Genomic DNA, 27,236 nt, shown 5'->3' on the forward strand with positions numbered 1-27,236 from the left:
ACCAGGGTGATATTTCAGCCTACCAAATGATAGACATTTCTGCTTCTCTGCTTTTGCTCTGGAGAGTGGATTTGTGCTCTTGGTGGAATGGATAAATCTAAAGTAAAACTGAGAAACGTGAGGAATTACAGTTTGAAAGAAAGAATGAGAAGAAGCAACAAAAAATCAGGACACAAAACAATGAAGTGTTCTGGAACAGAAAGATCCGAGGGTTCAGGGATGTGATTCTTTCGGCAGGGTGGGTTGGGAGAGTGGCTCAATAGCAGAGTGGGTATTGGGTTCTAGGTACAGAGACTTTCAGGACCGGGAGTGAGGAAATGCTGGGTTGGTCACATAATGTAGTACTGTGATGGTATTGGGTTCATTGTCCACAGCCCTAAACTCAAAAGGAGTTATCCAATATAGGTATCTCCAGGTATTCCCACTATATGGAGGTTATTCTGCATCAACCTACTCTTCAAAGACTAGTTTACGCCCCTGTCTGGTTTCTGTGGCAAGGCCTAGCTGCCTACACCCACTACTTGAGTGGGTCCCTCCCCACTACCAAGAAAAAAACACTTCCAGCTAACTAAGCTAGTCAAACACAAGTTATTTTATTGTTAACTATATACATTCAAATTTAAACAAATACTTCTTAATGCACATTTATAAGCCACTATAGTGCAATAGTTAGTGCAACACTATTACAGTTTAGGGCGTCAGAGTTCAAAGTTGAGTCCTGGAGTCCTCTGTAAGAAGTTTACGTGCCCGCCCCATGGAATGCGTGGGTTCCTCCGGGTTCTCCAGTTTCCTCCCACACTCCAAAGATGTATCGGTTAGTAGGTTAAGTGATCATCGTAAATTGTTCCGTGATTAGGCTAATGTTGAATCGGGGCTTGCTAGCAGCTTGGCTCAAAGAGCCAGAAGGGCCTAATCTGGGCTCTATGTCTAAATAAATAAATAAAACACAGAACATTTCTGATTTATAAAGCATTTTCAAATGATAAAAGATCTATAAACTACAAAGGATTTCCAAACACAGGTACATTTCTTATGAAACAAAAGAGCATACCAATGAGTTGCAGATGAACAAACTTCTGTCCAAGAAGCCAAAGATTGAGGAATGAATTCTAGTTCTTCTTTCTGTTACCCTGACTTTTAGTCATTCTTGTCATTCTTAACAATCCCCAATGTTTTCTAACATTTATACTGTTTTGCTACTAGTTGACATTATCTGTGTGTGATATTTTTCAGATACTTTTGCTGGGATAAAGTAATTCACACAGATGGTTGAAAAGCTTCTGGGGACATACAGTAGATCCCAGATGCCCAAACTTAATGGTGTGAGGGCTGACTCTCTGAGCATACAACTATTGATTGATCAATTACACCTGTGACCACATTCGATGTGATAAGTGACAAAATCAGTCTGGTCTGCAAACTTCCTTGAACACAATGGTGCAAATAACTTGGTTCACATTTTCTGGTTTGATGCAGGCCACTTAACATAACTGCATTGTCCTAAATTAATCATAGACCTACAAGACCTGAGCAAAGAAATATTGGTAAGAAGTTTAACTTGGTCAATAAAAAACTTTGGAAAGGTTATGTCGCTGAGCTAGAAAGCTAAGGTTGGCAATAAGGCTCTTGTGCGCATGAAACTGCTAGAGAAAAGCCAGTGATTTCATGGTAAATAAGCCCATGTTTGATGGACAGACAAGATACAGTAAAACTCTGATAATCCAGTACCCGTGAGACTTTCGTGGTGCTGGATTTTTTAGACTACTGGGGGTTGCTCCTATTAATATCCAGCCATGCACTTGCTTCACTTTATTTTAACATGTTATACAGTAGCACAACAAATTATCCAGTGAACTCAGTGAAAATAAATGGAGTGGAAACTGAGACTGGAGAGTTCAAAGGAATCTGAAAATAGAATTCAGTGAGCTTCAGTTTGTAAACCTGCCCTTACTGTCCAGCCCTGGAGTTCCCAACCCAATCCTGACCCACACGCTTGCACTTCAAATTCCCGCCTCACATTATTCACAAGTGAGTGAGTCAGATGCCAAACCATTGGGATGTCCGTACACTTGCATCCTGGATTGTTGGAGTTCTACTGTAAATGGATTGTAACAGAACAATACTGCATGCATCTGCTCATTTCTTGTTACTGAGCCAGCATAGATCATCCGTGATTCCTACAGGGTTTTGGAGCTTTCTTAGAATTACCTGAAGATGCTGTGCTTGGTGCAAAAGAACTTGTGCTTACTGTACGTCTCATCCATAGGCATGGGTCAGGATGGGTATTTCCCTTGGAGAATGAGCAGATGCCACAAAGAGCAAGAAAAACTGCTTCATGAGAGAAGAGTGCATGTGGTCACAAGCTCCCAATTCATGCAGCAACCTTGACCTGTGGCTCCTCGGTCACAGTATAACCCTAATCACTGAAATTGCCATGAATGAACTCCCTTTGAGGGGATGGAGGATGGCCTTAAATGAACCACCGGCCTCTCAAATATCCCAGCACCTCCTGGTGTACACAGTTACTCAAAAGTGTCGTTAATGCAGGAGGCTACATGTACTTATCAATTGGGCTTGCTTTGAAGCAATCGTGCAGCTGGATTACCCATGAGGATCTCCACATCTGTTTTCAGGGGCCATTAAAGTTACAAAGTTTGAAGATATTCCCTCTTATTTCTACCATCAGGGAGGAGGAGGTACAGAAGTCTGAAGATGCACATTCAACTGTGCAGGAACAGCTTCCTCCTTTCTGTTATTAGATTTCCAATGGTCCATGAACCATGAAAACTACCTCACTATTCCTTTTCTACACTGTTGATCTCAGTTTTTATTGTAACTTGCAGTAATTCTCTATACTAAGCACTGTACTGCAGCTGCAAAACAACCAATGTTGCGACGTGTGTCAGGGATAAAAACCTGGTTCTGATTGAGAGATTCCAATATTTGTAGACTTTTCTAGTCCTCATGAACGTCCTAACATCCAGCAAAATGCAAGTGCCTTAATTCCTGTAGTGCGTTTGGTTAAATATTATAGTAGCATTTAATGCTGAAGTAAAACTATATCCAACTGTTGTAGTAATTTCATTCATAGAATCAAGGAATTTTACAGCACAGCAGAGGACCCATTCAGCCCACTTCATCTGTGCTGTCTCTATTGTCTTTCTACACTATTCTCATTTGCCTGCACTGGGCCTATATCTGTTTATGGCTTTTCTATCTTCTACCTCCTGGATATGGACATTGTGTAGGTAGGAAGGATTAGTTTTGTTTTTTTTTAATTTACTTTTTAGCTGGTTTGGCCCAACATTGTGGGCTGAGAGGCCTGTTCCTGTATTGTACTGTTCTATGTTCTAAACATTATCAATCCATTCGCTCCTTTAAACTACAGCACTCCATTCCGGGCAACATCCTGCTGAATCTCTTCTGCACTGTCTCCATTGCTACTGCCTCCTTCCTGAAGTGAATAAAGTTGCCCTTTAGTTGCCACAGAAATCTATGAAGAATCGTTTGATAAAATGGCAGGAATTTGTTTCCATTGGCTTTAGATGTCAGCCTGCCTTGGAGCAGGTGATAATTGTCAACTTTGCTACCATCTTGAGGAGAATAGAATGTGAAGTGGTCACAGAATCAACTACTGGGAATGGCTGGTGATTGTCGTTTGATGCTTCCTCTCTCGATACATTCAATGAGATGATTACAGAGTGTCTTTCAAACATCTACCAGAATTATAGTGCAGTCCAGCAAGAGAGGCCATATGAAAATTCTGCTGTAAAATCTAGCAACTGAGCAGAAATGTTTCCTTAGTGTGATAAGATGGACTCTTGACCTCACAGTCTACTTTGTTACGAGCTTGCACCTTCTTGTCCGCCAGCACTGCACTTTCTCGGTACCTATTCTACTTCATTCGGCACTCTGCTACTGTTTTATCACAATGCACTGTGGAATGATTTGATTTGTATCAGAAGCATGTAACACAAGCTTTTCACTTCATCTGGGTACATGTGACAAAAATTAACTAATTCCAATGCAATTCAAGCTTCAAAGAAAGTTTGAGTCTGGATGATTGACAATGAATCTGATGTGATGCTTAAATTGTACCGAGGTTGGAGGGGAGTATTTATGCAATGCATTGAAAGGGGATGTGATATTCACCTGGTGTGATGATTGAGTGTTAATGGGGCCTGGAATCTATGCTAAGGATTCCAAGGGCTGGTTGCTCCCACCTATAAACCTTTGCTCCTTCCTCCCTGGTGGAGTCACCCCACCTACGAGACAAGATGTAAACCAGCAAAAGGCCCCAATCTCCACCCATCAGCTCAGGACAGCTCTCACCCTTCCTAGCTCAGTTCCACTTCGAATGGTACTGCTTTCTATTCACAACTCAATGCCAGCAGACGATACTGGTTCTGTCCCAGCTCAGTGTCAGCACCAGCTGGTGTTGTTTTCTCTATTCCAGTGCATTTTCTAGTGTTCTAAACTTATCACAGATAATCAGGTGGTCACTAAAGGACAGGCGAAAACATCAGAAGATTTTTTCTCTCTGCTCTGCACACATAATCTGAAAAGAATCACGTTCACTCTCGCAGACACCAGCAAAAAACACTCAGCAATCATTTCCACGTGTTGCATCATCACACAGTTGGGGTGCAGTTTGGTCTTCTTCAAGTAAGGAAGTGGAGATTGGGGATTTGGACCGGGGCCTTTTAATTTCACTCATTTTCAAAACTCAGATCCATCCTCCTGTACAGAGACACAAAAGATTCTGAAGATGTTGGAAATCTTGGGAAACACACACATAAATGCAGGAGGAATTCAGCAAGTTAGGCAGCATCCGAGGAGGGAAATAAAAATGTCAACTGTCTATTTGCCTCTATAGGAGCTGCCTGACTCGCTGAGTTCCTCCAGCATTTTGTGTGTATGGCTCCACTCTCCTACATATGAGCCTCACTCCCAGAATAACCTCTTGAGTAAACATTCTGGAGAAGTAGGTCAGAGTTTGTGATATTTAAATGGGGCTTTGGTCTTCTGATTTTGGCCACCACTTTAATGAAACAGAAATGACCAGTTTGCCCATGCTAGGGAATCTCGACAGCTGAAAGAGCTAGATGAGAGCAGAGGATGAGTATCACTACAGTCTCCTAATCAGCTGAACATTCAACCTCTCTCCCCACCACCCAACTCACTCCTAGTTGTCATGCCAACACGCTTGTCCAACCTGAAAGCTTCCTGGACGTTGATGGTCCTGTGTTATAAGAACATAAGATATAGGAACAGAATTAAGCCATTTGGCCCATCAAGTCTGCACCGCCATTTCATCATGGCTGATCCAATTTTCCTCTAGTTATGTAATGAACCGGAGGCGATTAGGGAACTTAAGATTAAAAAAAAACACTTAGGAACCAGTGATCACAATATGATTGAATTCATCTTGAAATTTACTAGGGAAAAAGTAAAGTCTGATGTATCAGTATTTCAGTGGAGTAAGGGAAATTACAGTGGTATGAAAGTGGAGTTGGCCAAAGTAAATTGGACGGATCTGCTGGCAGGGATGTCAGCAGAGCAGCAATGGCGTGCGTTTCTGGGAAAAATGAGGAAGTTGCAAGACATGTGGATTCCAAAAATGAAGAAACACTCAAATGGTAAAATAGTACAACCATGGCTGACAGGGGAAGTCAAAGCTATTGTAAAAGCAAAAGAAAGGGTATACAACAAAGCAAAAATTAGTGGGAAGGTAGAGGATTGGGAAGTTTTTAAAAACCTACAGCGAGCAACTAAAAAAAAATCGTTAGAAGGGAAAAGATGAAATATGAAAGAAAATCTAGCAAATAATACCAAGGTGGATGGTAAAAGTTGTTTTCAAGTATGTTAAAAATAAAAGCGAAATGAGAGTGGACATAGGACCACTAGAAAATGAGGCAGGAGAAATCATAATGGGGACAAGGAGATGGCTGATGAACTAAATGAGTACTTTGTGTCAGTCTTCACTGTGGAAGACACTAGCAGTATGCCTGATGTTGTAATGTGTGAAGAAAGAGAAGTGGGTGCAGTTACTATTACAAGAGAGAAGGTGCTCAAAAAGTTAAAAGACCTAAAGGTACATAATTAACTGGACCAGATTGTAGCTTTTGAGATTGTAGTGGCACTAGAAATGATCTTTCAAAAGTCATTAGGCCCTGGCACGGTGCCAGAGGACTGGAAAATTGCAAATGTCACTCCACTCTTTAAGAAAGGAGGAAGACAGCAGAAAGGAAATTTTAGACCAGTTAGCCTGACCTCTGTGATTGGGAAGATGTTAGAGTCGATTATTAAGGATGAGGTGACGGAATACATGGTGACACAAGACAAGATAGTACAAAGTCAGCATAGTTTCCTTAAGTGAAAATACTGCCTGATGAACCTATTGGAATTCCTTGAGGAGATTACAAGTAGGATAGATAAAGGGGATGCAGTGGATGTTGTATATTTGAACTTTCAGAAGGCCTTTGACAAGTTTCTTACCAAGTTAAGAGCCCATGGTTTTACAGGAAGGTTACTAAGATGGTCAGAGCATTGGCTGATTGGTAGGAGGCAGCGAGTGGGAATAAAAGGATCCTTTTCTGGTTGGCTGCCAGTGACCAGTGTTGTTCCACAGGGGTCGGTGTTGGACCGCTTCTTTTTATGCTGTATATAAATGATTTAGATGATGGAATAAATGGCTTTGTTGCCAGGTTTGCAGATGATACGAAGATTGGTGGAGGGGCAGCTAGTGTTGAGGAATCTGGTACGATACAGAAGCAGTTAGACAGATTAAGAGAATGGTCAAGAAAGTGGCAAATGAAATACAATGTTGGAAAATGCATGGCCATGCACTTTGGTAGCAGAAATAAATGTGCGGACTATTTTCTAAATGGGGAGAAAATCCAAAAATCTGAGATGCAAAGGGACTTGGGAGTCTTTGTGCAGAACACCCTAAAGGTTAACTTGCAGGTCAAATTGGTGGCGAGGAAGGCAAATGCCATGTTAGCATTCATTTCAAGACGTCTAGGATACAAGAGCAAGGATGTAATGCTGAGGCTTTATAAGGCACTGGTGAGGCCTCACCTTCAGTATTGTGAACAGTTTTGGGTCCCTCGTCTTAGACAAGATATGCTGGCATTGGAGAGGGTACAGAGGAGGTTCACAAGGATGATTTCAGGAATGAAAGGTTTATCTTATGAGGAACGTTTGATGACTCTGGGTCTGTACTCACTGGAATTCAGAAGGATGAGGGGGTATCTCATTGAAACCATTCGAATATTGGAAGTCCTAGGCAGAGTAGATGTGGAAAGGATGTTTCCCATGGTGGGAGAGTCTAGGACAAGAGGGCACAGCCTCAGGATAGAGGGGTGCCCTTTCAAAACAGAGATGTGGAGAAATTTCTTTAGCCAAAGGCTGGTGAATTTGTGGAATTTGTTGTCACATGCAGCTGTGGAGGCCAGGTCATTGGGTGTATTTAAGGCAGAGATTGATAGGTTCTTGATTGGACATGGCATCAAAGGTTACGGGGAGAAGGTCAGGAACTGGGGTTGAGGAGGAGAGAAAAAAGGATCTGCCATAATTGAATAGCAGAGCAGACTCGACTGGCCAGATGGCCTAATTCTGCTCTTATGGTCTTATGGCCTCGGTTTCCTCCTGCATTCCAGACTTCTGCAATGATTTAGGAACAGCTCCTTTCTGTCCACCATTAGATTTCTGAATGTTCCATGAACCTGTGAACACTACCTCATTACTTCTTTATTTTTTGCATTTATTTATTTATTTTTGTAATCTATACTTTTTTATATCTGGCACTGAACTGCTTTCACAAAACAACAGATTTCACACCATATCTCAATGACAATAAATCTGATTCTGAATCTGTTCCTGGCTAAGCAGTAGAATCTGAGGTAGTTGTTGGGAATGTGGGAAAATACAATGGGATTAACCTAGTTTTAGGGTGACTAGGTGCATGATGGTCAGTGAACTAGATGGCCTGAAAGGTCTTTTTGCGTGCTGTGCGGATCTAAGATCCCCCATGCCCTACATGCCCCACATTTCCATGATCTGCTGTTGCACGATGCTCTGATTATCAACCCAGTGTCAGAAATGTAGAGCTGCGATTGGAGAGCAGAGAGGTGATTCAATAATGCAAACTTGCTGAGCCGGAGAGTGCCCTTTTCAATAGTAATAACCTGTCTTGTCTGGTGGTGGAAGAGAAAACTATGAGAGCAGATAAAATAGGCACGATTAGCAAGGACAAAACAAAATCATAAAAACAACCACGGATCAGTGGTTGTACAAGTTGTTGGTTGATCTGTACACTAAATAAGAAATGTAATAGATAGTAGAGAGCAATAACTCCAGAGAGTTCTTATTTCATAGTGTTGTCAGATATTTTTGAACAGAACAGAACTGATATCTGCTGAGAAATATTAGGTTGTCTGGAGATAAGATAAAGCTTGCAGATTGGATAGGCCAGGTATGATTTCCTTGGAGCAGAGGGGGACCTGACTAAGTGGATTGGAGAGAGTTGAAGGTCAAGGGGGGTAAGAAGAAGCTGGATGAAGAGAGTCTGGGATTTATGGGAGACTGGGGTGGGGCTGCAAGGAGTGAGGTAATGGGAGGAGAGGAGTCCGGCGAGGGACGAATCTGCGAAGAAAAGAGCCCTGGCAGTTGGGAAAAAATGACGATGAAGATACCTGGAAAAAAGGAAAAGAGGGGAGAGGGGCTTGCAAGCACGGCAAGATGGGATAAGGGGAGAGGAGAACAACAGAAAGGGGAATTAGTAGTGGAGAATGAGAAGAGTGGAGAATGGGGGAAGGAGGGAATAGAAAGAACAGAAAGAGGAATACTGAGGTTTGAGGAAAACCTGGAGACAGGATTATGGGGAGAACTGGAAGATGGGAGTACTGGGAGAGGTGAGTCTGACAGTAAATGAAGGGAATAAAGAGGAGAATGAGATTAATGCTGAGGTTCATTTGATTTCTGTGTTGTGTTGAAGTAAAAAAGCCAGCCTGACTGGAAGGTAATCCATCACTGTAACTAACAGACATTCATTTGGGGTATATGTAACCCTGAAGAGGTGATTGGGTTGATGAGAAGTACAAGACATTGATAATGCAAACTTAGCTCAAAGCTGTAACATAGACAGAGTAACTTCACATCAATGAGCAAACAGCAGGTTGTCCCAGTGGATTATGGAGCCATAGAGTAATGCAGCTCAGAAACAGGCCCACTGGCCCTGCTGGTCTATGCTGACCACAGCATCCTCCCTGCTGGTCCATGTTGACCACAGCATCCTCCCTGCTGGTCCATGTTGACCACAACATCCTCCCTGCTGGTCCATGTTGACCACAGCATCCTCCCTGCTGGTCCATGTTGACCACAGCATTCTCCCTGCTGGTCCCAATTGACCACAGCATCCTCCCTGCTGGTCCATGTTGACCACAACATCCTCCCTGCTGGTCCCAATTGACCACAGCATCCTCCCTGCTGGTCCATGTTGACCACAACATCCTCCCTGCTGGTCCCAGTTGATCACAGTATCCTTCCTGCTGGTCCATGTTGACCACAGCATCCCCCCTGCTGGTCCCAGTTGCTTTCTCTTGGTCCATAACCCTCTATGTACCTATTCAAATACCTCTTAAATATTACAATTGTATCTGGCTTGACCATTCCTCTGGCAGCTCATTCCAGCAACCCACTACCTTTGTGTAAAGAAGTTGCCTCTCAGGTCTCTGTTAAATGTCTCCCCTCTTTTATAGTATCTATGCCCTCTAGTTCTGGATTCCCTAACCCTGGTAGAAGTCTATGACTGTCCACCTTATCCATACTCCTCATGACTTTATAAACTTGAATGAGGTCTTCTGTCATGCTCCAGGGAATAAAGATCCCGTATGGCCTGTCTCTCCCTACAACTCAGGCCCTCTAGTCCTGGAAGCATCCTTGTAAAGCCCTTCTGCAACTTGGCAATCTACTTCCTATAACAGGGTGACAAAACTGTCATTACCCCTGAACTCGATGCCCTGACTCATGAAGGCCAGCAAGCTACACACACCATCTTCACCAGCCTGACTGCTTTTTCAGCCACTTTCAGTGAACTGTGTACGCATACTCCCAGGTCTCTGCCCAACAACACTTGTCAGTACCGTCACCATTCACCGTGAAACTCCTTCCCTGGTTTGACTGTCCAAAATGCATCACCTCACACTTAGCTAAGTTGAAATCCATTTCTCTTTTTCCTAACTGATCAATATCACTTTCAGTTTCAGTGTGACCTGCTTCCCTAAGATCCCCTAATTTGGTATCATCAGCAAACTTGCAAATGGTGCCATGGAAATTCATGTCCCAGTCATTTGCATGAATAATAAATACCTGAGCTCCAACCACTGACAACTTGAGTATCTCATTAGTCACAGGCCTCCAGTCAGCAAATCAACCTTCAACCAATACACTTTGCTTCTTTTCACGAAACCCAGTCTGAATCCACCTCACTAGCTCCTTTGACTCCAATGTGACCTAATCTTCCAGATCAGTCAACTGTGTGATACCTTATCAAGTGGGGTGTATGGGGTGTTAGGGAGGGGTAGCACCTCTGGAGGGGAAACATGTCGCGTCCTTTTCAAGGCAGTTTGTCCCCTTTGGTCCCCACCTGGCAATCAGCTCTCACCTGTGGCTCCCCGTAGCTGTTTGCATGCGACAGTGGCCACACCCTGGGCAACGGCTTCGACAAGCCGGCTAAACCAGGTGAGGGTAGCCGACGGGTCTCAAACCCTCGGTGAGATAGGGAGTTGTCTATCCCAGCATGTGAAGACAGACTCCGGCGGATTGAGCGGACGAGACCAATGGAAGTCCAACGGTCAAGAAGGCGGTCTCTGCAAGCATCGTGGAACGTGTAGAGCAGGACAAGACACAGAAGACGTCCTGGTCATCCGCTGCGCCTAGTCCCATCTCCAGCCATCTAGACTCTGTCTTGCCACTGGATCCAGATGGGAATTGGGAAGAGAGAGTGAGGCTGACGGTGCACAACTCTACCTCACTTAAATCCAAATCACGCGCTAGTCTCGACACCATCATAATGGTGTTGAGGTTCTCATCGACGTCGACGATGGACGAACACACACTCACACACACACACACACACACACACACATCTTATCAATTACTTGACTGAAGAAAAGCCTTTGACAAGGTATATAGATAATGGCAACTTCCTTACCTTCATCTATCTCCTTAGTTATATAAATAGTATCTACTTCCTTTCCTTTCTATATCCCCTTAGTTAACTCTTTGGAAAAACTCCTAAAGATTCATTATTCATGATCTCCCATGGAGAAAATGATGCTATTCCTGATTATCCAAGTGATAGTAGATCTTCACCCTCAGTATACCCTCCAGAAACTTCCATACAACTGAAGTCGGGCTCACTGGCTTGTAGTCCCCTGTGCTGTGCTTGCTGTCCTTCTTGAACAATGGAACTACATTAACCACCATGCAGTCTGCTGAAACTTCACCAGTGCTAACAACAAAGCAAGAGCCTCTACACGGGCCTCCACAATTTCTTCACTGGCATCCCATTAGTTCTGGGGGTGCACCTGGTTATAGCTCTGGGTGTCTGCCCATCTTAATGCACTTCACGACAAGAAGAGATGAGCTGACGTTACTCACTGGTACAAGGTGAAGACGGTAGGTCAGAAGGTGATCGGTAATAGTTGGGGTCGCACTGGCAGAAGAGAGCACCCATCACGTCTGAGTGACTGTGACGAGGACATCTTGTGCAAAGCTGGTCTCCTGAGTTTGGCTTGAAGAATCCAGGCTCGCAAGCTGGAACACAAACATAACACATATCTCTCAACATTTCCCTTCAACAAAATCCCCAAGCACATCAGTTATATATTCAAATCAATCACAGCTTTAAAGGTTGTTGTATTTCATTGATTAATTATCGTGCTCACAGAACAGCAAAGCCTTGGAGACCTATGCATAATTTCTAGCTCCATTATGTCTCTGAGTGTCTGGTTCTGCTGTTGAACGCTTGTCTCCCCACAGAGCTCAGCTGGTGTTCCTGCTATGTGTGCAAAGAATTTGAAAGCTAGTTGGTGCAAAGGAGGGAAGTCAAGAAGAGCAGTGTGTTCAATGGAGCTTACACTATCTGCATCAATAGAAGGTAGAGTTGCTGGGCATCCCCTGTTAGATTCCTGTGGCGTTCAGGAAGTTCTGAGCAGGGGATTTCCCTGGGTCAGTTCCTTGGGCAGGACAAGAAGGTCTCCCCTCATTTTTCTACCACTTGCAATGTTTAGTTAATCCAAAGGGAGCTCAAGAAACTAGGGACAAAGATCCCAAGCAGTTAATTGAGGAGCATCTGTTGACATGTCCATGCTTACAAGATAAGGAGCTGGTTATTTAAAACTGAGATTGTAGATTTTTTTTTGCAGAAGGTCATGAACCTCTGGAATTTCCCCTCTTCCAAAAAGGTTTTGATCATTAGTTGCCCCAAAGATGTGGAGGCTGTGGAAAGGGTGAAGAAGTTTGCCAGGATGCTGCTTGGCGATAAGGATTTTTGGACAAACATGTGCTACTTTTTCCAGAACATCAGAAGCTGAGGGAAAACTGATAGAAGCTGATAAAGTTATGAGTGGCATAGTTAAGATAGAAAGAATCTTTTAGAACTGTCAAAAACTAGAGGATAGACATTTAAGGTGAGAAGAGGAAAGTTTAGGTGCTTGGAATCGGCTGCCAAGGGTACTGGTGAAAACAGATACAATCATAGAATTTAAGTGACCTTTAGAGAGGCACATGGATATACAAAGAATGGATAGATATGGAGTGTGTACAAGCAGAATTGAAGTAGTTTAATTTGGCATCACGTTCAGCACTGAATGGCCTGTTTCTGTGATGTACTGTTCCATGTTCTACATTCATTTAGAAGTATTTAATGTGGAAGGAGATCAATATCTTGATAAAATAGGGGACTAGGTTGGCTTGAAGGCCCGGTGGCCTACTCTTGCTCCTTTATTCTAGTGTTATTGTGCATATTGGGCTTTCAAGTATTTACAATGGAAGATAGAGATGTCACATAACAGAGATTCGAACAGTCCATTCTGCCACTGGACTCATCAATGAATCAAAGGCAGGTCAGTGACTTCCTGGTAGGATGCAGATCTGATCCTGCTGGCCTTCAGTTTTACACCAGGGAGTTGCCAGCCTTGCCAGCCCTTAGACAACATAAACTGCAGTGATTAGACACAAGACACTCTGCAGATGCTAGAGATCTTGTGCAAAGCACATATAATGGGGGAGGAACTCAGTAGGTCAGGCAGGGAAATAAATAGTCAATGTTTTGGGCTGAGACTTTCAATCAGGTACGTGCCAAAATGTCAAATGTTTATTTCCCTTTGTAGATGCTGCCTGCTTCTCAAAATCCTACGTACCCGTCGTGAGAGGCGGAAATGGATAAGGCAGGCCAACAGGCTCTGGTGAAGCTGTATAGGCCAATCACCTGTACAGTGGATGCAAGGGACTGCAGGAGTGTGATGAACTCTAGCTGTACCATCAACTGCAGAGGACAATGGAGATGGAGACAGGAGGTCAACAATGGCCTATGCTCCAATTCAGTGCTAAGGGCCCAAGTAAGTATAGATGCTGACTGACATGCTGAATTTCTCCAGTATTTTGTGTGTGGAGCTCAAATTGCAGTGGCTTCTTAATTTAAGGTTAATAAAATTTGTGGTGTTTTCTTCTGTTTTAGCCGGTACAGCTGCACAACTCCAGTGACCCAAGTCAGATTCAAGCCGCCAGTGGTGTCTACATGGTGTTTGTACGTTCTAACCATGATGGGTTTCCTCGTGGTGCCCTGGTTTACTCCCACATTCCAGTGATGTGCTGGTAGGTTAATTGGCCACTGTAAATTGCCCTCAGAATGGCGGGTGGGGCATGCTAAAAATATCAGCAAGAATTTGATTGGTATGTAAGAGAAAGAATGAGTTGCAGCTACAGACATCCCACCCTGCGAAAACTCATTTCAGGGAGGTAGCACCATCAATTTGCAGGAGACTCCCGGAACTTCCGGGAGAGGTGGGATGTCTACAATAGAGTAGCTCCTTAGCAGCTAGCCGGCTAGTTTAAATAATGTTAGCTATGCTAAGGAACGAATGACACCTGTTAAACTCACCTCAACATGTCTTTTACAGTCTTAACCCATCATGGGCAATAGAAAAGTCACCATTGCAAACAGTGCAGCGAGCAACACGGTCATTATTTTGACCCCTATTAGGCAGGGGTACACTTTAGTGTAGTCTGGGGTGATGTACGTTTTATATTTTCTTTTTTTGGAACACTCTGCCATGGCGCGCGCTCTATCTCTCTCTCTTTCTCTCTCTCATGGTTGCACTCTCGCTCGTTCTCTCTCTCGTGGTCTCTCTCGCTCGCTCTCTCTCGTGGTCACTCTCACGCTCGCTCTATTGCTTGCTCTCTCTCTCTCGCATTATCGCTCTCTCTCGCTCTCGCGCTCTCTCTCTCTCGCATTATCGCTCTCTCTCGCTCTCACGCTCTCTCTCTCTCTCTCTCTCTCGCTCGCTCACTATCAAAAAAATTGATTTCTGGGATATTGTATATAATTTACGGGCATCAGGGAGCAACTATTAATAAGCAAGAGACTCCCAGAACTTCCGGGAGAGGTGCGATGTCTGCAGCTATACCCAGAAATAAATGGGGGGGAATGGGCCTAATCGGATTGCTCTTCTGGGAGACAGCATTGACCTCTCTTCAGTGCAGTAAGTTTTCAAGGAATTACGTTTAACTATTTAAGTCTATTTGAGCAATGTTTAAAGATGAGACTGGGCATTTAAAAGAGCTTTGATGATCACCTAGGTGGTGAAAGCAGCCTGGTGTTTTTGAGGTAGGAGGATTGAAGCCTTAGGCCTGCTCGCTGCTCACTGCTCTCTGCCCCAAAGCAGGCTTGTTTGGTTCCCCCCACCTTTCCTTCCCACATTCTCTATAATTTAATTAATCCTGTTCTTACCAAACATATTCCAAGTCTGAAGGAGATCATGGATATGGATATTAACTCTCCGAAAATATTGTCTGCTCTGAGTAGTTCTCAAATGTTTTGTGTTCGGTTATCACAGGAATACTATATTCCCTCTGAAATGCCACTGGTGAAGAAATTGCTATTAAACCCTTCAGAAATGTCTTTAGTGGAGAGACTATTCAATTTGCTCACTCTAGCATGGCTGGTTGCTATTAGGAACACCTGATGTTGTTTAAACAGTTTCTAAGCCTCATCCTTTCCTGGAGCTGAATTGAGAGGCAGAAATAAACATTAGAAGAAATTGGAGACTATTATAGCTACAAAGAAACAATTAAATCTCATCAAGTCACTATGCATAATAAAGAGGAATTTGCATTATCATATGTCAGGTAGATGAAAATGAATACAGAAACCACATTTTCAGAATTAATGCGCCATATGACCTGTGATTGTGGTATTTTCTGAAGTAACCCTTTCATTACACATATCTGCAAAATTCATAGAGTGATGGCTGCATTAAAGATGCAATGAGAGAGACAAAATGCAAATGAGTGTTTGCTTTGACAACTTAATCAGGACAATTTAAACACATTGTCTTTTGCTTAAAGGATTTACTAATATTAATTACTCTCTAAATTGGTAATCTTCCCTGTAAACTCCAGCCCTTGTCAGGATTTTGAACTGCTAACTCAAGATTAAAATCTGTGTTGCGCTACGAATGATAAAATTGAGGCAAATATTTGGATAACATATTTAAGAGTGCACGTCTGCTTTTAAAAACTTGCTTTGAGGGTTGTAATGTGCATCTAGAGATAGCTGATAAATCTGCACACTCTCACTGCTTTATATCACCGAAGAGGCTTTACTTACAAAGTCATTACTTGCTTCTAGGCACAGCAATGTAGATTTTGCTCACCCCACGACCAACTGGTGATGATTAGGACAGCAACTTCAATAAGATTGCAGTCTAGCTGGAACCTCGTTGTACAATAGGTGGAATCATAGGGTCACAACAACAGAAACAGGTCTTTGAGTCTGCGAAAGCTACAATGATCATCACATATCCACATATACCCGGGCCACAGCTAAGCTCTGATTCAATGACTATCCTCACCACAAGTAGGTTCCAGCAGTATACTGAAATTTGATCTTTCATCCACTGGTGGCAGCATGTTCCAAAGTTGGACACCACTAACTAACCGAAAGTTGTCAAAGCCGAAAATGTATAGGCTTGTTTTCATTCATGCAAGGAATGTGGGTTTCGCAGGCTGAACCAGCATTCAATTACCCATCCCTAATTGCCCTTGGGAAGACTGTGGTGAGTTGCTGTGGATACGTCCACAAATATCAATAAGGTTATTCAGAACTGGTTAGGGAGAGAGTTCCAGGGTTTTAAGCCAGTAATGGTGACGGAATAGCAATATACTTTCAAATCAAGATGGTGTGCATCTTGGAGATAGTGCTGTTACTCTGCTTTTGTTGTCCTGGTCCTTCTATCTGGTACAGGTTGAAAGCTTGTAAAGTGCCATCTTGCATGTGTATGTCCTGTAGGTATACAAACCGTGTTGGAGAAAGAGTATGGACGTGATAGGGTGACTATTATGAGAACAGTTTTGTCCAGAATGGTACCTGACCTTCTTGAGTACTGTTCAAGCTGCAGTCATCTAAGCAAGTGGAGAGTGTTCCATCACACACCTGACCTGAGACTTCTACACGGTGAGCAGGATTTTGGGAGTTAGGAAGCAAGTTATTCACCTGAGGATCCCCAGCCTCTGACCCATTCTTGTAATCACATTATGCATATGGTTACTGCAATTCAGTTTCTGGTCAATAGCAATCCCCAAGGTATCGACAGAGGAGAATAAATTGAATTTTAGGAGAGGATCTTGTTGGATATTGTCACTTTAGTGGCACAAATGTTATTTGTCATCTATCAGCCCAGGCCTGGATATCGTGCAGGTCTTGCTCAAATTGGTTGTTTTCTTTGATTAGATTAGATTCAACTTTATTGTTGTTGTGCCGAGTACAGATACAAAGCCAATGAAATGCAGTTAGCGTCTAACCAGAAATGCAAAGAATAGTGTTATTTACAAGATAACTGTTAATAAAAAGTAAGTGCTATAGCACACAAATATAAAAGTACTGAGACAGTACAATATGGGTGCAATACTGCTTAGCGCTGTGATGTGAGGTTCTGCAGGGTCACAGCCTCAGGGAAGAAGCTCTTCCTGTGCCTGCTGGTGCGGGAGCGGAGGCTCCTGTAGCGCCTACCGGATGGGAGGAGGGTAAAAAGTCCATGGTTAGGGTGAGATGTGTCCTCGATAATGCTTTTCGCCCTGTCCAGGCAGCATTCATGGTAGACGTTCTCAATGGTGGGCAATTGGGTGCCGATAATTCGCTGGGCAGTTTTCGCCACACGCTGGAGTGCTTTGCAGTCCGATACGGGACAATTGCCATACCACACTGAGATGCAGTTGGTGAGTATGCTCTCAATGGTACAGCTAGTCAGTCAGTATCCTGGGACAAAGGTGAGCTTTCTTGATGCTCCGCAGGAAATAAAGGTCCTGTTGCTTCATTATATGAGCAACACAAAGCGCTGGAGGAACTCAGCAGGTCAGACAGCACCTACGGAAGGTTATGAACAGTCGATGTCTCAACTCATACCCTTCATCGGCATTTTGTGTGTGCAGCTCAAGTCTTCCAGCATCTGCCGTCTCTCTTGTGTCTTCATTATCTGAGAAGTTGTGAGTGGTGGTGAATATTGTGCAATCAGTTTAGGAATATGGATGGGATGAATAACTAATCTGCTAAATTTACAAAAGAGTTTGTGACCCTCTCAAGCACTGAAATCGACCAAGGTATAAAATCTGCATATGCCATGAATAAACAACTCACTCTATAAATGTACAGCTGTGAAGGGAGACAGATATTGGGCTTTTAACCATGCTTTTTATTTTCTAACCCCTCTGTGGTTTTTGACTCCTTCCCTGACAATGAAGCTCACAACGTAGACACAAAATGGAGCTACAGGTGTCTAGAACTGTATCAAAGTCTTTGGAAGTGCTAAAGATCAAAGATTGTTAAAAATCTCTAGACGAGCACTTCAGTTATCCTAACAAACAGTCACTGTACAGTGTTCGAAGGACAGCTTGTTTGCATTTGGTATTTCACGTCAATAAATATTGAGTTCAAATTAATAAATGAACTTAAGTGCTGAGAAACCTTTAAGTTTGTACTTACCATCTCAAATGTTACCCTCATTGTAAATATGTAATTCTATTAATGCTGCCCTTCTGTGAAGGGAAACTCCATCATAACTAATGAAATTGTGTTTCACCACCTGGAATCTGATTCAGAATTGTGAATTTATAATATTAAAATTTTTAATCAAACATCGAGTACAGGAGAATGGGAAGAACAGGAAATTGTATTTGCTTGGGCCAGTGAGAGGGGAAGGACAAAACTTAATGCCAAATAAAAGAGGAAAGTACAATTTTAATTGTTTTGGCAAGTAAGACCTCTCAACTGTGAGTGTACATCTGTAAGATCACCAGAAGATCAATATATTGACTCCAAAGACATTTGTGAGTACACAGGATTCCCTCATAACATAGAGGGGTAGATGGAAAGAAACTCTTAATTACAGATAGGTCACCTCAGAATAAAGTCCTGTCATTTACTAAAAATTATTACTCAGGACCTGTGAGCAGCTGGCAGTAATTAAGTTATCAGCTATAACTGGCGAACAGGAGACTCTGGTCATTCTGGCCTGATGCACCAACTAGGAGCAAGACAGTGTTAATAATACCCTAGATGTCATTGGATAAACTGATAAGTTACCTCACAAAAAATACATGAGGCTGAGTCAAGATCCAGGGCACACATTTAGGTCTTCACAAGGGAAAGCAGAGCTGTATCTGGCTGATCCAACACAGAAGGTAGAATGAAAGGGAAAGAAAGCAGAGTTACAGTAATATGTGTCTAAGTTACGAAAGGAGTTGAGTGATGAGAGACAGTGGTAGAAGAACGTAGGAAAGAGTTAGACCAAGGGCATCATTCCAAGGGAAGATGAGACGAGGGCACAGTAGTTTGACCAGTTATGCTGCTGCCACACAGTTCTAGAGACTGGGGTTCAATTCTGACCCTTAGTTCTTCTGGCTGGAGTTCACATGCTCTCACCGTGACCACATGGATTTCTTCCGGGCACTGCAGGTCCCAGGGACACGTTGTCTGGTAGGTTAATTGGTGGCTATAAATTTCACTAAGTACCAGCAGGTGATAAAGTTAACAGGAATGTGAGGAGAGCAAGGCACACAAAAAAATTAACTGAGAAGGAGGAATTATCTGATGAGTCACCATGGCCTCAATAGGCAAAAATGGCCCCCCTCTGCATAGCAAGCAAATACAGAAGTGAAAGGAAAGCTTGTGAACCATCAAAACGATGTCATAGATTTTTAAAGGAGAGGTAGATTGGAGGACGGGATCAGAGACCACAGAAAGATTGCTACATGACGTACAGACTGACTATTGGCCTGTAGCAGATGGTCTGGGAGAATGGAGATCAGGATCCAGGAGGTGCTCTACAATGCTGAGCACTGCAGCATCGGGCAGATCCTGCAATGTATAGATTAGGATCTGCAGATCAACTGGAAGTATAAGTGACACACATCAAAGTTGCTGGTGAACGCAGCAGGCCAGGCAGCATCTGTAGGAAGAGGTGCAGTCGACGTTTCAGGACTCGTATCCCCTTTTGCCTATCACCTGTCCAGCTCTTGGCTCTATCCCTCCCCCTCCTGTCTTCTCCTATCATTTTGGATGTCCCCCTCCCCCTCCAACTTTCAAATCCCTTACTCACTCTTCCTTCAGTTAGTCCTGACAAAGGGTCTCGGCCTGAAACGTCGACTGCACCTCTTCCTACAGATGCTGCCTGACCTGCTGCGTTCACCAGCAACTTTGATGTATGTTGCTTGAATTTCCAGCATCTGCAGAATTCCTGTTGTTTCCGTTTAAAGTCACTACTGCGAAGCCTCTTCCGGTGATGCCTACACCAAAGAAGTTTAGATCCTCTCTTCGACGGGAGTTCAGTGAAACCATCTCTCACTGCTCCCCATCTGTAATTTCTTCGGCTCTTCAACTTTTTGACCACACTTTGACTCAGACTCGCTATCACAGCCATATATCCTTTCTTGGAACGTGCCTCCGTCGCCAACTTACTCCAGTTGGCTTTAGGATTCGTTTCCAAGCCTCTCAATTTGGACCTTCTGAGGATCCCAGGTACTCACATTTCATTGACTCTGCCTCTCGCTGCTTCTCCCGTCAAGCTCTGAAGGCGACTCTCTCCGCCATGAGGCGGTACTTGGTGTCCCTATCCCAGACCCTTCCACACCTTCGGGACACTTTCTTCGCCGTCTGTAATGGTCCGACCCGTTATTTCATCCTCCATCGGATTCACGCCTGCAATCGCCGTTTTTTTGACTTTGTCATGTTAGGCAAAGATCGCAAGATCCTACATCTACGGACTCCAGAGCCTGCCGGCCCTGACGCTAGCAGGCATGAACTTCAGATCGCGGCCCCTGCCATTGATCTCGCCGGCTCCAACACCTCAGGGCATATTCAAAACCCGGACTCCAGCAACGACCATGGACACATTCGAAGTGATTACGCAACCACCAACTGCAACTCCAGCCTTGAACTCCAGGCTGGGTCTTTATGTGCTGCTGTTGTGACTCCCGTCTCCCCTTCCCCCACCAATACTCTGCAATCCCGTCTCTCTCAGATCCCACCGTCAACTCCTGGGCCCTCAGAGGCTCCATCTTCCTCTCACCCCAACCCTCCCCTCTCCACTGACACCACCAGCCTCCCCCCTCCCCCCTCTGATCCCAGCTCTCATCCGTGCCGGGTCTTTACCATCCCCTCCGACCTTCAACTGTCGGAGGCAGAGCGCTCTGTCCTCAGTAAGGGCCTCACGTTTGTCCCCCTTCGCCCACACCTCAGCGAGTTCCGTGTTCGCCATGATGCGGAACTTTTCTTCCGCCGTCTTCGTCTCTGGGCCTACTTCTTCGGCAAGGACTCTTCCACCCCCACCGATGACCCCTTCTCCCGTCTTCAACCCTCCTCTTCTTCATGGACACCCCGCTCTGGTCTTCTGCCTGCTCTGGATCTCTTTATCGCTAACTGCCGATGGGACATCAACCGTCTCGACTTCACCGCACCTTGTCCCCATTCCAACCTCACTCCTTCGGAACACTCTGCTCTCCACTCCCTCCGCACTAATCCCAACCTTATTATTAAACCCGCCGATAAGGGGGGTGCTGTTGTAGTCTGGCGTACTGACCTCTACCTTGCCGAGGCACAGCGACAACTCGCGGATACCTCCTCTTCTTATTTACCCCTCGATCGTGACCCCACTAAGGAGCACCAGGCCATTGTCTCCCACACCATCACCGACTTTATCCGCTCAGGGGATCTCCCATCCACTGCTACCAACCTTATAGTTCCCACACCCCGCACTTCCCGTTTCTACCTCCTACCCAAGATCCACAAACCTGCCTGTCCTGGCCGACCCATTGTCTCAGCTTGCTCCTGCCCCACCGAACTCGTTTCTGCATACCTCGACACAGTATTATCACCCCTTGTTCAATCCCTTCCGACCTATGTTCGTGACACTTCTCACGCTCTTAAACTTTTCGACGATTTTAAGTTCCCTGGCCCCCACCGCTTTATTTTCACCATGGATGTCCAGTCCCTATATACTTCCAGCCCCCATCAGGAAGGTCTCAAAGCTCTCCGCTTCTATTTGGATTCCAGACCTAATCAGTTCCCCGCTACCACCACTCTGCTCCGTCTAGCAGAATTAGTCCTTACTCTTAATAATTTCTCCTTTGGCTCCTCCCACTTCCTCCAAACTAAAGGTGTAGCTATGGGCACCCGTATGGGTCCTAGCTATGCCTGCCTTTTTGTTGGCTTTGTGGAACAATCCATGTTCCGTGCCTATTCTGGTATCTGTTCCCCTCTTTTCCTTCGCTACATCGACGACTGCATTGGCGCTGCTTCCTGTACGCATGCAGAACTCGTTGACTTTATTAACTTTGCCTCCAACTTTCACCCTGCCCTCAAGTTTACCTGGTCCATTTCCGACACCTCCCTCCCCTTTCTAGATCTTTCTGTCTCTGTCTCTGGAGACAGCTTATCCACTGATGTCTACTATAAGCCTACTGACTCTCACAGCTATCTGGACTATTCCTCTTCTCACCCTGTCTCTTGCAAAAACGCCATTCCCTTCTCGCAATTCCTCCGTCTCCGCCGCATCTGCTCTCAGGATGAGGCTTTTCATTCTAGGACGAGGGAGATGTCTTCCTTTTTTAAAGAAAGGGGCTTCCCTTCCTCCACTATCAACTCTGCTCTTAAACGCATCTCCCCCATTTCACGTACTTCTGCTCTCACTCCATCCTCCCACCACCCCACTAGGAATAGGGTTCCCCTGGTCCTCACTTACCACCTCACCAGCCTCCGGGTCCAACATATTATTCTCTGTAACTTCTGCCACCTCCAACGGGATCCCCCCACTAAGCACATCTTTCCCTCCCCCCCCGCATTCCACAGGGATCGCTCCCTACGCAACTCCCTTGTCCATTCGTTCCCCCCCCATCCCTCCCCACTGATCTCCCTCCTGGCACTTATCTGTGTAAGCGGAACAAGTGCTACACATGCCCTTACACATCCCCCCTTACCACCATTCAGGGCCCCAAACAGTCCTTCCAGGTGAGGCAACACTTCACCTGTGAGTCGACTGGGGTGATATACTGCGTTCGGTGCTCCCGATGTGGCCTTTTATATATTGGCGAGACCCGACGCAGACTGGGAGACCACTTTGCTGAACATCTACGCTCTGTCCGCCAGAGAAAGCAGGATCTCCCAGTGGCCACACATTTTAATTCCACATCCCATTCCCATTCTGACATGTCTATCCACGGCCTCCTCTACTGTAAAGATGAAGCCACACTCGTGTTGGAGGAACAACACCTTATATTCCGTCTGGGTAGCCTCCAACCTGACGGCATGAACATCGACTTCTCTAATTTCCGCTAAGGCTCCACCTCCCCCTCGTACCCCAGCTGTTACTTATTTTTATGCACGCATTCTTTCTCTCACTCTCCTTTTTCTCCCTCTGTCCCTCTGAATATACCTCTTGCCCATCCTCTGGGTCCCCCCCCACTTGTCTTTCTTCCCGGACCTCCTGTCCCATGATCCTCTCGTATCCCCTTTTGTCTATCACCTGTCCAGCTGTTGGCTCTATCCCTCCCCCTCCTGTCTTCTTCCATCATTTTGGATCTCCCCCTCCAACTTTCAAATCCCTTACTCACTCTTCCTTCAGTTAGTCCTGACGAAGGGTCTCGGCCTGAAACGTCGACTGCACCTCTTCCTACAGATGCTGCCTGGCCTGCTGCGTTCACCAGCAACTTTGATGTGTGTTGCTTGAATTTCCAGCATCTGCAGAATTCCTGTTGTTTGGAAGTATAAGTGACTGTGTTGGAACCAATGTTGTGTCAGCTAGGTTAAAGAGAGTGAGGAATGGACAGGAAGCCAAGATAGTCCAGAGATAACAAATGGAGGAGAGCCAGGCTACAGATCATGACAACAACATTCCGGGCGACCTCCACTTGGTGTCAACCTTCAGCAAGTACAGAACCCAAGGGAGCTTAGGATGTCTTCAATCCTGTGTTTGTCCTCTAAAATTTGAATCAAGGCAGATAGCAGTGATTCTGCCAAAGCTAGGGATAGGCTGGATCTTACTGAGAATTTTCTAGATGTTGAGAAGAAGGTGGACTTGAGCAGAGGGAAAAGAATATACTGAATTGTCGATATAAGCATTGAGTCCTAACACATATTTGGGGCTGTCTGCAGACACTAATCTGGGAAACAGGATCCATAAGAATTTAAAGGACAGGATGGTAGTAAAGCTGTTAGCCATGGTTGGGAAGGGTGTAACTAACAGGAACTTAATAAGGATTTTTCCTCATTTGTTGACTAACCATGGCCAACGACAAAGAGGTTATGGGAAAGGTGCGGGGAGATCATGTAAAGTCCCAGTGGCTACTACTATATAACACCCACTGCCAGAACTGCACAATAGTTTTCCGGATATTGATCCCAAGTATAATGATACCACTAAACAGTCTTTGCAAATGAAGCATCGGCTTCATTCTACAGTTTTGAGAAGCAGTAGGCTGATCTGAACAACAGAGGAGTGAGAGGGGAAGATTTTGAGGTGAAGGAAGTATCTCACAGGAGGGAAGGAGCCAAAGACAAGAGCAGATGCTGGTGTTATAACAGTGGCCACAAAGGTACCTTTAAATGAGAATGTGAACAGCCACTCAAATGTCAAGGAAGACTGCATTCCAACCAATCCTGTCCCAGTGAGATCAGCATTAAGATCCTGATCAGACAGCAGGGACCCTGAGTCTTGCCCTTGAGTTGTCTACATATCATGTGGAAATTAGCATTTTTGAAAAGAGCACAGCCAGCCTGACTGCCTATGCCTACTCATTTATGATCCCTGTGTGCATTCAACATTCTCAGGAGGAAGAGAAAGGATTTGCTGGTGAGATCAGCAGCAATTCAATAACGGTCCACTCTGCTTCTGTCATGATATCTACTCTGTATTCTGCATGTTTCCTGGGATCTGGGCAGCAATACCATTGCCTTAAGGAGCAGAGAGTGACCTCTACAATCTAACAGAAGTGTATGTTTACCAAGTAGGATCAAGAGGAAATGAGAATCCTGGTAACTCATTGTATGCTGATTTAATCAACCACCAAGGGTGTGAGCTACCTGTGTTAGTTTCAAGCTGTTGCCAGGATGGCTGAACATTTCACAGGAAGATTATTTGCTCGACCATCGCTGGGTGTCAGGCGAGTAGTGAGACAAATGGTCAGAAGGCAGTGCTGAGGAGAAGCCAGGTATAGTCAGGGCGCACTGTGGACCTGGTATCTTCTCTGATGTTGCTGTAGTTCCTTCACCGGCTGGGAGAAGAAGGGAGCACTTGCAATGGTATTGTGCGTTACTTAGCCCCAACAGGTCACTTTGGCAATCAAGACACTGTTGCTTTTTAGCAAAACATATCAGCCATCTGCAAAATCCCAGAAGCAACAAATATGATATGACAATTGGCCAGCTAATCTGTTTTAAATTGAAGGAAGGTTGTTGGTCTGGATAATGTGAGAACTGCTGTCCCTCCTGTGTACAATTCTCTGGGACCTTGAATGGCCACCTGGCTCACTGGAAGGCGGAAACAGAACTCTTGTTAATAACTGACTCGTGAGACAATCCTTTACTCCTTAACTACTGCAGTGAGGGGCCAGCACACGGCTAGTGCACATTCTGAGCTAAGTATTCTGTTTGAGAGCCAAAGCTGGACATTTAGCTCTTTTCTGCTTTTATGCTGTTACAAAGCTTTCTTAATTACAATGTTGCAAAAGATCATTTGCCCAGAATTTTCTGAAGCAATCTTAAAAATGCTGACTGTCTCTCACTGCCTCACCCCAACCTCAACTAGAAGCTAAAGTTAAAGATACATTTATTATCAAAGTATGTATGCAGTGTACAACTCTGAGATTTGTCTTCTCCAGATACCCATAAACCAAAGAAAACCAGGGAAGCTGGTCAAAGAAAAACATCAACCCTCCCCCATGCGCAAAAAAGAACAAATAGTGCAAACAGCAACAAAAATATCAACCCCCCTCCACGTGCAAAAATAAATCGTGTAAATGGCAACAGGAAATCAAACCCCCAAGCTCCAAACATCCCCGCCACCCCTGCAGAAAACAACAAACAAATCATACAACAAGAAAGAACCGGCGAAACACAAAACTGAAGGAGTCCAAGAAAACCACACTCCAATCGATAAATCACAGACCCAAAACTTCGGTGACATCTGAGAGTAAAGTTACAAGCGTGAACAATCTGTGCAGTGGCCTCTCAAAGCAGCTGAGCTATTAACTGAAGGATAGACCTCAGTATAATGGGATGGGGCATTTCTTTCCTGCCGGCTCTGTTCAAATGTCAGTCACTGGAGCTGTCTCCACGTTGGCAATGCCTGTAGTGGCTTTGTATCACTTGTGGCAGCAGCTGTTTGTTTGTTGCCAAGAGGTGCAGGGGGGTTGTGTGGCACTGATAGCTGTTCGTGCATTTCCAATGGCTGCAGATGTTGGTAACGGCTGCCAAGGGGTACAACTGGTTGCATTTTCCTGACAGCTGCAGCTGTTTGCATGCTTACCGCTAGCTGCAGATGTTGGCAACGGATGCAGCTGTTGGCATATAGCCAAACGCTTGTACCTGTGTACTCCTTCCACTGTAAATTCCACAAGGAATTCTTCCCAGAGAGTCAACAGTTTTTAGCTGACAGCAGACAACAAGCTCCAAGTGAGAAGGTGACATTTTCTTTATATCAACTGAGCACAGGCAACTGCCCATGTGAACTAGATCCAGCTGGTGAGAGGATGTTCAATATTTTTATCGACATGATTTGGTCTGAGTTGAAAGTAATGGATATTTTAATAATGAATGAAGTAAACACAAGAGATTGGTTAAGATTCAGATTTCCCATACATAGTTTTCAAGTGAATGACGAAAGCAGAAATTGTCTTAAATCCTGTTAATCACCACAGAATGCTGAGGCAGCCAGGGGTTATCCTCCTGTTCCTATTAAATACTGTCATCTAATCTTTTACTTTCACCTGAGTCAGAGGCAGAACTTCAGTATGATAATGTAGCTACAACTGCTATCTCTAACAGTACAGTACTTCTTCAGTACTTTGGTCTAGAGCTGGACTTGAACTGTCTCTGCTACTTCAGGTCAAGTGCACCAAAACTAAATCACACTAACACTCACTTTCAGTGTAAGCCAACAGAAGTGGGAAGGATGGGGAAACCAAACAGAACTAATGTTGCAAGTCATTGGGCTTGGACGGATGTCCTTAAGCTAGAAAGAACACAAAGAAGACTTCCAAGAATGTTGCCAGAACTCGAGGGCCTGAGATATGGGGAGAGGATGGGCAAGCTGGGACTTTGGTCATTGTGATGTACGAGACTGAAGAGGTGACCTTTCAGAGGTGCATGGATAAATTCACGAGGGACATAGATAGGGTTAATGTGCACAGTTTTATTTTCCTCAGGGGAAGGAAACCAAAAGATAGAGGGAATAGGCTTAAGG

The 27,236-nt window shown here is 44.5% G+C and overlaps 1 protein-coding gene across 2 annotated transcripts in view; it reads right to left on the reverse strand.

Annotated features, from left to right (window-relative positions):
* The window catches only part of epha8 (eph receptor A8), a 390,012-nt gene that overhangs the window by 149,009 nt on the left and 213,767 nt on the right, over window positions 1-27,236 (reverse strand). For both annotated transcript variants that reach the window (XM_063032812.1, XM_063032813.1), the window contains exon 2: window positions 11,665-11,820. In XM_063032812.1, the coding sequence (XP_062888882.1) occupies window positions 11,665-11,820 (156 nt within the window). The remainder of the gene's footprint in view (window positions 1-11,664; window positions 11,821-27,236) is intronic.

The sequence above is a fragment of the Mobula hypostoma genome, chromosome 25, assembly GCF_963921235.1.
Source record: "Mobula hypostoma chromosome 25, sMobHyp1.1, whole genome shotgun sequence".
In the NCBI taxonomy this organism is placed as follows: Eukaryota; Metazoa; Chordata; class Chondrichthyes; order Myliobatiformes; family Myliobatidae; genus Mobula; species Mobula hypostoma.